This window comes from Tasmannia lanceolata, unplaced genomic scaffold, assembly GCF_043159265.1.
Source record: "Tasmannia lanceolata isolate RefF3 unplaced genomic scaffold, GAP_Taslan_0.1 ptg000018l, whole genome shotgun sequence".
NCBI classification, from domain to species: domain Eukaryota; kingdom Viridiplantae; phylum Streptophyta; class Magnoliopsida; order Canellales; family Winteraceae; genus Tasmannia; species Tasmannia lanceolata.
The window spans coordinates 41,064,441-41,075,535 of record NW_027518695.1 but is presented as its reverse complement, the minus strand read 5'-3'; the positions used below and the strand labels follow the sequence as shown (position 1 = coordinate 41,075,535).

The 11,095-nt window shown below is 35.5% G+C and overlaps 1 protein-coding gene across 1 annotated transcript; it reads right to left on the bottom strand.

Moving 5' to 3' along the window:
- Nucleotides 1-7,700: 7,700 nt before the first annotated feature.
- LOC143850338 (uncharacterized) lies at nucleotides 7,701-9,128 on the bottom strand. Its single transcript, XM_077359595.1, has one exon. It carries the CDS (start codon nucleotides 9,126-9,128, stop codon nucleotides 7,701-7,703), a length of 1,428 nt encoding a protein of 475 aa, XP_077215710.1.
- Between the last annotated feature and the right edge of the window lie 1,967 nt (nucleotides 9,129-11,095).

The following is an 11,095-nucleotide window of genomic DNA, read 5'->3' as shown; positions in this document are numbered from 1 at the left end:
ACTGCATATTATAGAAATCTCTATAGATCAGACGGATGGGATCATCCTATAAAAATGATTTTTTGGGCACAACCTATTCAGGGATGTCAATGAATCCAGACAGTCCGATGGACTATCCGAATTTGAAGTTTAATGGACTGGAGCTAGACACACTCCTAGGATCCATGGACATAATTTGGATTCTGATCAAAGGATCATAAAATATTACTGATCGCATCCAGACAACTAATATAGTCCTTTATTTTTCAAAAAGTTAGGATGATCCAAACCATCCATAAGATGGTGTAAACCCTTATAGTCCCTTATTTTTCAAAGAGTACTGGCCAGACATCATAGGATGATCCAAACCGTCCATAAGATGGAGCACAACGTGAATAAGTAGTTCAGGTGTTCCCCGGAAATCAATTCCATAGGATGATCCTAGCCCTCCTATTTGTAGAGGTTTCCATAATATGCAGTTCATCTTATGGACGGTTTGGATCATCCTGATCCGTACAATACATTTTGAAAAAATACGGGACTATAAAGCCTTACACCATATAAAATCTCCACTATATAAACCACTCTTTACCCGTGCATCTTATTTTTCGAGGGAGACGGTTTCGTTTCAACGTCACAGAACCTCCAATGGTAAGACATCCTCAAATTCGAGGGTTTTGAGCTCGATTTCACTTCTGAAAATGAGGGTTTTTACGGATCTTGTGTTGAATAATGAGAATCTAGGGTTTGGTTTGGAACATTTTCTTGTTAAAATTTTAATTTCTGCATTGTTTTAGCCTATAGTTCGAGATCCTTCCTTCTAAGTTTTTTTTGTTATTTTTCTGTTCTTGCACTAAAATTGATTTCAACTTGTAGTCCTGATGTTGTTTTCTGAGATTTTAATTATATTTCTTCCTGTGATTTTGTTGTTTCTGTATGAAACTATGAGAATCTAGGGTTTTTACCGATCTTGTGTTTAGTAATGAGAATCTAGGGTTTGGTTTAGAACTTTTTCTTTTTAAAATTTTAATTTCTGCATTGTTTCAGCTTATAGTTCGAGTCCCTTCCTTCCAACTCTAGGGTTTGGTTTCGATGTTTTTCTTGTTAAATTTTAATTTCTGCTTTGTTTTAGCCTATAATTCGAGATCCTTCCTTCCAAGTTTTTTGTTATTTTTCTGTACCTGCACTGAAATTTATTTCAACTTGTAGTCTTGATGTTATTTTCTGAGATTTTAATTATATTTCTTCCTGTGATTTTGTTGTTTCTGTATGGAACTATGAGAATCTTGGGTTTTTAACGATCTTGTGCTGAATAATAAGAATTTAGGATTTGGTTTGAAATTTTTTCTTGTTAAAATTGTAATTTCAGCAATGTTTTAGCCTATAGTTCGGGATCCTTCCATCCAAGTTTTATTTTTTTATTTTTCTGTTCCTTCACTGGAATTTATTTCAACTTGTAGTCTTGATATTGTTTTCTGAGATTTTAATTATATTTCTTCCTGTGATTTTGTTGTTTCTGTATTGAACTACGAGAATCTAGGATTTTTACCTATCTTGTGTTGAATAATGCGAATCTAGGATTTGGTTTTTGAATTTTTTCTTGTTAAATTTTTAATTTCTGCATTTTTTTAGCCTATAGTTCGAGTTCATTCCTTTAATGTTTTTTTTGTTTTTTTTCTATTTCTGCACTAAAATTTATTTCAACTTGTAGTCTTAAGGTTGTTTTCTTATATTTTAATTATATTTCTTCCAATGATTTTGTTGTTTCTGTATGGAACTATAAGAATCTAGGGTTTTGACTGATCTTGTGTTGATTAATGAGAATCTAGAGTATGGTTTGGAAGTTTTTCTTGTTAAAATTTGAATTTCTGCGTTGTTTTAGCTTTTAGTTCGAAATCCTTCCTTCAAATTTTTTTTTGTTATTTTTCTGGTCCTGCAATGAAATTGATTTCAACTTGAAGTCTTGATGTTTTTTTCTGAGAGTTTAATATATATTTCTTCCTGTGATTTTGTTGTTTCTGTATGGAGCTGTGAGAATCTAAGTTTTTACCAATCTTGTGTTGATAAAGGAGAATCTAAGGGTTGGTTTGAAACTTTTTGTTGTTAAAATTTTATTTTCTACATTGTTTTAGCCTATAGTTTGAGATCCTTCCTTTCAAGTTTTTTTTGTTATTTTTCTGTTACTGCACTGAAATTGATTTCAACTTGTAGTCTTGATGTTGTTTTCAGAGATTTTAATTGTATTTCTTCCTGTGACTTTGTTGTTTCAGCATTGAGCAATGGGAATCTAGGATTTTTACCGATTTTGTGTTGAATAATGAGAATCTAGGATTTGGTTTGGAACTTTTTCTTATTAAAATTTTAATTTTTGCATTGTTTTAGCCTATAGTTCGAGATCCTTCCTTCCAAGTTTTTTTTGTTATTTTTCTTTTTTCCTGCACTAAAATTGATTTCAACTTGTACTCTTTATGTTGTCTTCTGAGATTTTAATATATATTTATTCCTGAGATTTTGTTGTTTCTTTATGGAACTATGAGAATATAGGGTTTTTACCGATCTTGTGTTGAGTAATGAGAATCTAGGGTTTGGTTTTGAACTTTTTCTTATTAAAATTTTAATTTCTGCATTGTTTTAGCTTATAGTTCGAAATCCTTCCTTCTAAGTTTTTTTGGTTATTTTTCTGTTACTGCATTAAAATTTATTTCAACTTCTAGTCTTGATGTTGTTTTCAGATATTTTAATTATATTTCTTGCAGTGATTTTGTTGTTTCTGTATGTAAGTATGAGAATCTAGTGTTTTTACCGAACTTGTGTTGAATAATGAGAATCTAGGGTTTGGTTTAGAACTTTTTCTTGTTAAAATTGAAATTTCTGCATTGTTTTAGCCTATAGTTCGAGTTCCTTCAATCGAACTTTTTTTTGTTATTTTTTTGTTCCTTAACTGAAATTTATTTCAACTTTTAGTCTTGATGTTGTTTTCTGATATTTTAATTATATTTCTTCCTGTGATTTAGTTGTTTTTGTATGGAACTATGAGAATCTTGGGTTTTTACCGATCTTGTGTTGAATAATGAGAATCTAGGGTTTGGTTTGGAATTTTTTATTGTTAAAATTGTAATTTCTGCATTGTTTTATCCTATAGCTCGAGATCCTTCTATCGAAGTTTTTTTTGTTATTTTTCTGTTCCTTCACTGAAATTTATTTCAACTTGTAGTTTTGATTTTGTTTTCTGATATTTTAATTATATTTCTTCCTGTGATTTTGTTGTTTCTGTATGGGGTTATGGGAATATAGGGTTTTTACCGATCTTGTGTTGAATAATGAGAATCTAGGGTTTGGTTCAGAACTTTTTCTTGTTAAAATTTTAATTTATGCATTGGTTTAGCCTATAGTTCGAGATCCTTCCTTCCAAGTTTTTTTTGTTATTTTTCTGTTCCTACACTGAAATTGATTTCAACTTGTAGTCTTGATGTTATTTTCTGTGATTTTAATATATATTTCTTCCTGTGATTTTGTTGTTTCTGTTTGGAGCTACTGGATTCTAGGGTTTTTACTGATTTTGTGTTGAATAATGAGAATCAAAGGTTTGGTTTGAAACTTTTTCTTGGTAAAAATTTAATTTCTCCATTATTTTAGCCTATAGTTCGAGATTCTTCTTTCAAAGTTTTTTTTGTTATTTTTCTATTTCAGCACTGAAATTTATTTCAACTTGTAGTCTTGATGTTGTTTTCTGAGATTTTAATTATATTTCTTCCTGTGATTTTGTTGTTTCTTGTGTTGAATAATGAGAATATAGGGTTTAATTTGGAACTTTTTACGTTAAAATTTTAATTTATGCATTGTTTTAGCCTATAGTTCGAGATCCTTCCCTCTAAGTTTTTTTTTGTTATTTTTATGTTACTGCACTGAAATTTATTTCAACTTGTAGTCTTGATGTTGTTTTCAGATATTTTAATTATATTTCTTCCAGTGATTTTGTTGTTTCTGTATGTAACTATGAGAATCTAGGGTTTTTACCGATCTTGTGTTGACTAATGAAAATCTAGGGTTTGGTATGGAACTTTTTCTTGATAAAATTTCAATTTTTGCATTGTTTTGGCCTATAGTTTCAGATCCTTCCTTCCAAGTTTTTTTTGTTATTTTTCGGTTCATGCACAAAAATTTATTTCAACTTTTGGTCTTGATGTTGTTTTCTGAGATTTTAATTATATTTCTTCCTATGATTTTGTTGTTTCTGTATGGAAATTTACCGATCTTGGGTTATATAATGAGAATCTAGGGTTTGATTTGGAATTTTTTCTTATTAAAATTTTAATTTCTGCATTGTTCTAGCCTATAGTTCGAGATCCTTTCTTCCAAATTTTTTTGTTATTTTTCTATTCATGCACTGAAATTGATTTCAACTTCTATTCTTGATGTTGTTTTCTGAGATTTTAATTCTAGTTCTTCCTGTGATTTTGTTGTTTCTGTATTGAACTATGAGAAGCTAGGGTTTTTACCATTCTTGTGTTGATTAATGAGAATCTAGGGGTTAGCTTGAAACTTTTTATTGTTAAAATTTTAATTTATGCATTTTTTTAGCCTATAGTTCGAGATCCTTCCTTCGAAGTTTTTTTTATTTTTCTGTTCCTGCACTGAAATTTATTTCAACTTGTAGTTTTGATGTTGTTTTCTGAGATTTTAATTATATTTCTTCCAGTGATTTTGTTGTTTCTGTATGGAGTTATGGATTCTAGGGTTTTTACCGATCTTGTGTTGAATAATGAGAATCTAGGGTTTGGTATGAACTTTTTCTTGTTAAAATTTTATTTTCTGCATTGTTTTTGCCTATAGTTCGAAATCCTTCCTTCCAAGTTTTTTTTGTTATTTTTCTTTTACTGCACTGAAATTTAGTTCAACTTGTAGTCTTGATATTTTTTCTGAGATTTTAATTATATTTCTTCGAGTGATTTTGTTGTTTCTGTATGGAGCAGTGAAAATCTAGGGTTTTTACCGATTTTGTGTTCAATAATGAGAATCTAGGGTTTGGTTTGGAACTTTTTCATATTACAATTTTAATTTCTGCATTGTTTTACGTTATAGTTCTAGATCGAGATCCTTCCTTCCAAGTTTTTTTTGTTATATTTTGTTCCTGCACTAAAATTGATTTCAACTTGTACTCTTGATGTTGTTTTCTGAGATTTTAATATATATTTAATCCTGAGATTTTGTTGTTTCTTTATGTAACTATGAGAATATAGGGTTTTTACCGATCTTTTGTTGAGTAATGAGAATATACGGTTTGGTTTGGAACTTTTTCTAATATTTCATATGGTCCCACAAATTGATAAGCTATTTTGCCAATCTTTTCTAATATTTCATATGGTCCCACAAATCTTGGGCTGAGTTTTCCTCTAACCCCAAACCGCATCACTCCCTTGGTGGGTGATACCTTCAAAAGTACCTTATCTCCGTTCTAAACTTCCAATTCTCTTCGTCTGACATCTGCATAGCTCTTCTGCCGGCTCTGTGCCGTGCGAAGATGCTCTCAAATCAAATGGATTTTGTCCACTGCCTGCTGAACCAAATCCCGGCCTAAGAATTTTCTTTTACCCACATCATCCCAGCATATGGGTGATCTACATCTCCTCCCATAAAGAGCCTCAAAAGGTGCCATCTTAATACTGGCCTGATAACTGTTATTGTAGGAGAATTCAATCAAAGGAAGGTAGTCATCCCAAGATCCTTTCAGATCCATAACGCAAGCTCTGAGCATATCTTCTAAAATTTTGAATGGTCCTTTCAGATTGTCCATCTGTCTGAGGATGAAAAAGCAATACTGAATTTAAGGGAAGATCCCATTGTTGAATGTAAGCTGTTCCAAAACTAGGATATAAAACAAGTGTCCCTATCAGATACAATGACTTTAGGCACACCATGATACTTAACTAACTGGTCAACATACAATCTGGCCAACTTTTCAGGTGTCAAGTCGGTTCTAATGGGTATGAAATGAGCTGACTTAGTCAATCTATCCACAATTACCCACGCAGAATCATTGCCTGAAGGAGTATGAGGTAGAGCCGATACAAAGTCCATCGTAATCTCCTCCCACTTCCATTCTGAGATAGGAAGTGGTTGCAGTGTTCCGGGTGGTCTCTGATGTTCTGCCTTAATCACCTGACAAGTGAGGCACTGAGATACATACTGAGCTATTTCGCTTTTCATGTTATTCCACTAGAAATTTCCTTTCAAGTCCTTATACATTTTAGTACCTCCAGGGTGTACAGAATAATGCGAACTGTGCGCTTCCTTCAAAATTTCATTTTTCAGAACAGAGTCATTCGGAACACAAATGCGGTTACCAAACATCAAGGTACCGTCATTGTGAGTTCGGAATTCAGATTCAGATCATTCTTCTAACTTATTTCTGATTTTACAAAGTTCTGGGTCGGATTCCTGAGCTATTCTGATTCTTTCTTGCAATGTGGGCCGTACTTGAAGTGCTGCCATTAGTACGCCAAAGTCTGGACCACAAATTTCTATTTCTGATATTTGGAGGTCTTCTAAAATATACTTCTGAGAAGTAATCAAAGTTGCCAAATTCACAGACGACTTCCGACTTAGAGCATCAGCTACCACGTTAGCCATTCCAGGGGGTGATAGATTATGGTTAAGTCGTAGTCCTTCAACAGTTCTAGCCAACGCCTCTGCCTCATGTTCAATTCTTTCTGAGTAAAGATATAATTCAGACTCTTACGATCAGTGAAGATTTCACAAGGTTCTCTATACAGATAATGCCTCTAAATTTTCAAGGCAAACACAACCGTTGCCAATTCCAAATCATGAGTCGGATAATTCTCTTCATAAGGTTTCAACTGACGTGAAGCATACGCAATCACTTTGCCATTCTGCATCAACACACATCCTAAGCCTTTATTCTAGGCATCACTGTAAATCACAAATCCCATTCCACTAACAGGCAAAATTAGGATGGGAGCAGAAACTAACCTCTTTTTCAATTCATGAAAGCTCTTTTCACAATCTTCAGAGCAAACAAATTTTTTCCCTTTCCGTGTCAAACGGGTCAAAGGGGCAGCCAAACGTGAAAAGTCCTGAACAAAACGGCGGTAGTATCCCGCCAATCCCAGAAAATTATGAATTTCAGGAACATTATTCGGCTTATCCCACAATGTTACTGCCTCAATCTTCTTTGGGTCTATTAAGACACCGTCTTTAGAGACCACATGACCCCAAAAGAAGATTGAGTCAAGCCAGAATTCACATTTCTTCAGTTTTTCACAAAGCTTCTCTTTTCTTAAGGTTTCTAAGACAAATCTCAAATGATGCTCGTGGTCAGACTGACTTCTAGAATATATCAGAATGTCGTCAATGAACACAACCACGAACTGGTCTAATAGTGGTTTGAATATCCTGTTCATTAGGTCCATAAAAGCTGCCGGGGCAACGGTTAAACCAAATGGCATAACAAGAAACTGATAATGGCCATACCGAGTTCGGAAGGCCATTTTCGGAATGTCTTCTGATTTGATTCTCAACTGATGATATCCCAATCGAAGATCGATCTTGAAAAACACACATGCCCCTTGCAATTGATCAAACAAATCATCTATCCGCGGAAGCGGATATTTATTCTTTATGGTAACCTTGTTCAATTCCCTGTAATCTGTACATAATCTCATACTTCCATCTTTCTTCTTAACGAACAACACTAGTGCTTCTCATGGTGAAACACTGGGTCTCACAAAACCCTTCTCTAAGAGTTCTTCCAACTGATTTTTCAATTCTTTCATTTCTAAAGGTGCCATACGATACGGGGCCTTAGAAATAGGCGCCGTTCTAGGAGCTAGGTTAACAGTAAATTCAACTTCTCTACTTGGAGGTAGACCTGGAAGGTCTTCGGGAAACACATCTGCAAATTCCCTAACTATAGGGACGTTCTCAATCTTCATATCATTATCATTGACCTCAACTACTGAGGCCAAGAAAGCTTTACAACCTTGTCTAAGATGTCGACAAGCTTGTATAGCTGATAAAACTATAAGAGTCGAGTGAGCTCCACTCCCTTCAAAACAAAACTTCTCTTCTCTCGGAATTTCAAAAGTCACTACTTTCTTATTACAGTCTACCAATGCATAATGGGTAGACAACCAGTCCATACCCAAAATCACATCGAAATTAGACATCTCTAGTAGGATGAGATCTACTAAAATTTCTCTATTTCCAATTCTGACAGGACACATTTTACTAATTCGATTAGCCAAAATTTCTTTTCCTATAGGTGTGCTAACACACAAGTCATAGTCAAGGGGTAAAGTAGGTAAACAGTGAAGTGCAGCAAAAGCAGACGAAACAAACGAGTGTGTCGCACCAGAATCAAATAATACATAGCCATAAGAGGATGGTATAGGCAAAGTACCTGATACTATTGTGCCAACAGCCTGAGCGTCCTTATGAGTGAGAGCATAAGCTCGAGCTAGAACACGAGGTCTTTCATTCTTTTGCTGCCCTTGAGAATTAACAGGCGCAACTCTACTCCGAATAGTCTGAGTCTGAACTGTCTGAGTTCGAACCGTAGGTTTCCCCTGAACTGATTGGGCATCGCCCGCTGGATGAGGACACTCTGCAATTCTGTGGCCTACCTCACCACAATGAAAACAAGCCCCAGTATTCCATCTACAAGTGTCAGTAGGATGATTCTTCCCACAACGTTCACATTTGGGGACAACTGATCTATTCACTACTGACTTATTTTGATAGCCCCCACGATTTTCTTGCTTTCCTTTAGGCTCTTTGAAAGCAGGAGATTTGAGCGCTTGCTGATTTGGGGCTGATCCCCTAGGAGCTTGTCCTTTATTTTCACCTTCTCTATTTCTTTTCTTCTGATTAGCTTGAGCATAGGCTCTAGCTTCCTGATGAACTGCTTCAAGTTTCTTAGCCCTTTCCACCAGTTCTTCATATGATTCATGGGCAGTAGATCCATCGATCCCCTTCTTCAAATACATAGCCAATCCAAATTCGAATTTATTTCTCTTGGCTTCGTCGTCAGGTACCAAAGAAGGTACAAAAAGAGCCACCCTATCAAATTCCGCTTCGTAATCATCCACAATCATATCTCCCTGTACCAATTGGGTAAATTCCTGATGCATGCGGTACAGAGTGCTGCGAGGAAAGAATCTCGCAAGAAACTCGGTGTGAAACGTCATCCAAGTGAAAGGTCCTCGATGGTGCTCATATTTTCTTTAGATTCCCTTCCACCAATGAAGGGCTCTCCCTTCCAACATATAGGTGGCATATTTCACCCTGTCTTCATTTCTATTACGATTCATTGCCTCAAAGGCCTTTTCAACATTCTCTAACCAGGACTCGGCATCATTTGCCGCAGTTGATTCCTTAAAGACTTTTGGTGAAAGCCTCATGAATTCAGAAATTCCAAAAACTTGATGTGGCTGTCCTGCCACTGGTGGTACTTGAACTTGTGGTTGCTGATGCTGTTGATTTGCCAATCCAATCATGGCTCTCATAAAGTTCCTCATCTCAGTACTTTCTTGTTCAATATCATTTTGAGGCAAAGGTGCCTCAGGATTCCCATTCTATGCTTGACGTCCCTGATTCGGAGGGTTCTGATTTACTTGATCCTCTTGAACCCCTTGATTTTGATTTCCTTGAATCTCTGGCTCTCCTTGAGCCACATTCTGATCTCCTTCGATAATGTCATTGAGGGCTCTAGTACGATTGGCTCGAGTTCCACGACCACCACATCCTTCTCGAGTTGCCATAATCCTAAATCCAATTCAAAAGAATGCTTGATCAGTAACTATCTAGAATAGAGCTACATACATATACCGTATTCATATAGTAATACAAAACATTCCGATTTGGAGCCAATATCTATTCATCACATATTCCTAATGACTCTTACCCAATCACAAACTCGCATGCTTCCCAAGCGTTCCCAGGTGCATTTGAATTTATAATTAGGATTTGATCGCGCGACTGATTTATGTGTTGTCAGGCGTCCCCGATACATACAAACCTATCAAGAGCTTCCTAATTGCTCCTTATTTAAATCCCCAATTCTCACAGTCAAAGTCCTTTGTTCAGATAATTCTACCTAGGACCTAAAGCCTAGGCTTTGATACCACTTTTCTGTCACGCCCCAAACCCCACCCTGGGCGTAGGACATGACAGTGCGATACACCGGTAAGACAAGTCCCACAAATGTACAAGGCTACAAAACAGATAACAAAAATAACCTGGCATTCAAAATTAAAATGTATATCAAATTTAATCTAAGCGGACTCATCAGAGTCAAATCAAATCTCATCTCTCCTCAAGAGTCAAACAAATAAATAATAATGTCTTTACATTTTATTCAAAGTACTCACTTCCTAATGAACGGAAAATAAATAAACTAAATTAGTCTTTTGAGCCAAAATCCAAATCCCAGCTAAGCTTCCTGTTCCTCATTAACCTCACGAGGGCCAAGACCAGAAAATGTTAAATAACCACATTCAGCTGAAAAGCTTAGTACATAATAAAGCACTACTCTAAGCACAGTCTAACATGACAAGATTCAATAGGGTCAGATAGTCAAAGTCAAAGCTGAGTTCAAAGGTCTTAGCTGATTCATTAGGCATAAACAGTTATAAGTGCACGTTAAATATGGTGCTAAATTGAAGGTGCAATAAAGCAAATTCAAAGTCTTAGTTCGGATCAAAGTCAGAGATTTCAGAGTTCATGTACAGAGGGTTCAGAGTTCAAATACACTTCAGAGTCATCGACATGGTTCAGAAGACATGTTATTGGTTATACACCAACAGTCCACGGTGTTCGGAATCAGTTCCTGAAGTTTAGATACAAGTCGACAGGGCCAGCATTTTATCCCACTGACGGAACAAAAGTTCCAGTGTACTACCCCCACGGTGGGTCCAGAATTGCCAAATGTTTTACCCTCATATGGCAGGGTCCAAAAATCATCCAAGCCTCCACAGAAGCGTTCAAAAGTGTCCAACGTTCATATTCAAATGGTTCAAGATATTTAAAGTTCAAACTGATAGTTCACAGGTTCAGAGTTCAGAACAGATGTTCATAATAGTATTTCAGAACAGTTATT

Bases quoted from the DNA above. Each gene is read 5' to 3' on its own strand.
- LOC143850338 (XM_077359595.1), bottom strand. From the start codon at position 9,128: ATGCATCAGGAATTTACCCAATTGGTACAGGGAGATATGATTGTGGAT.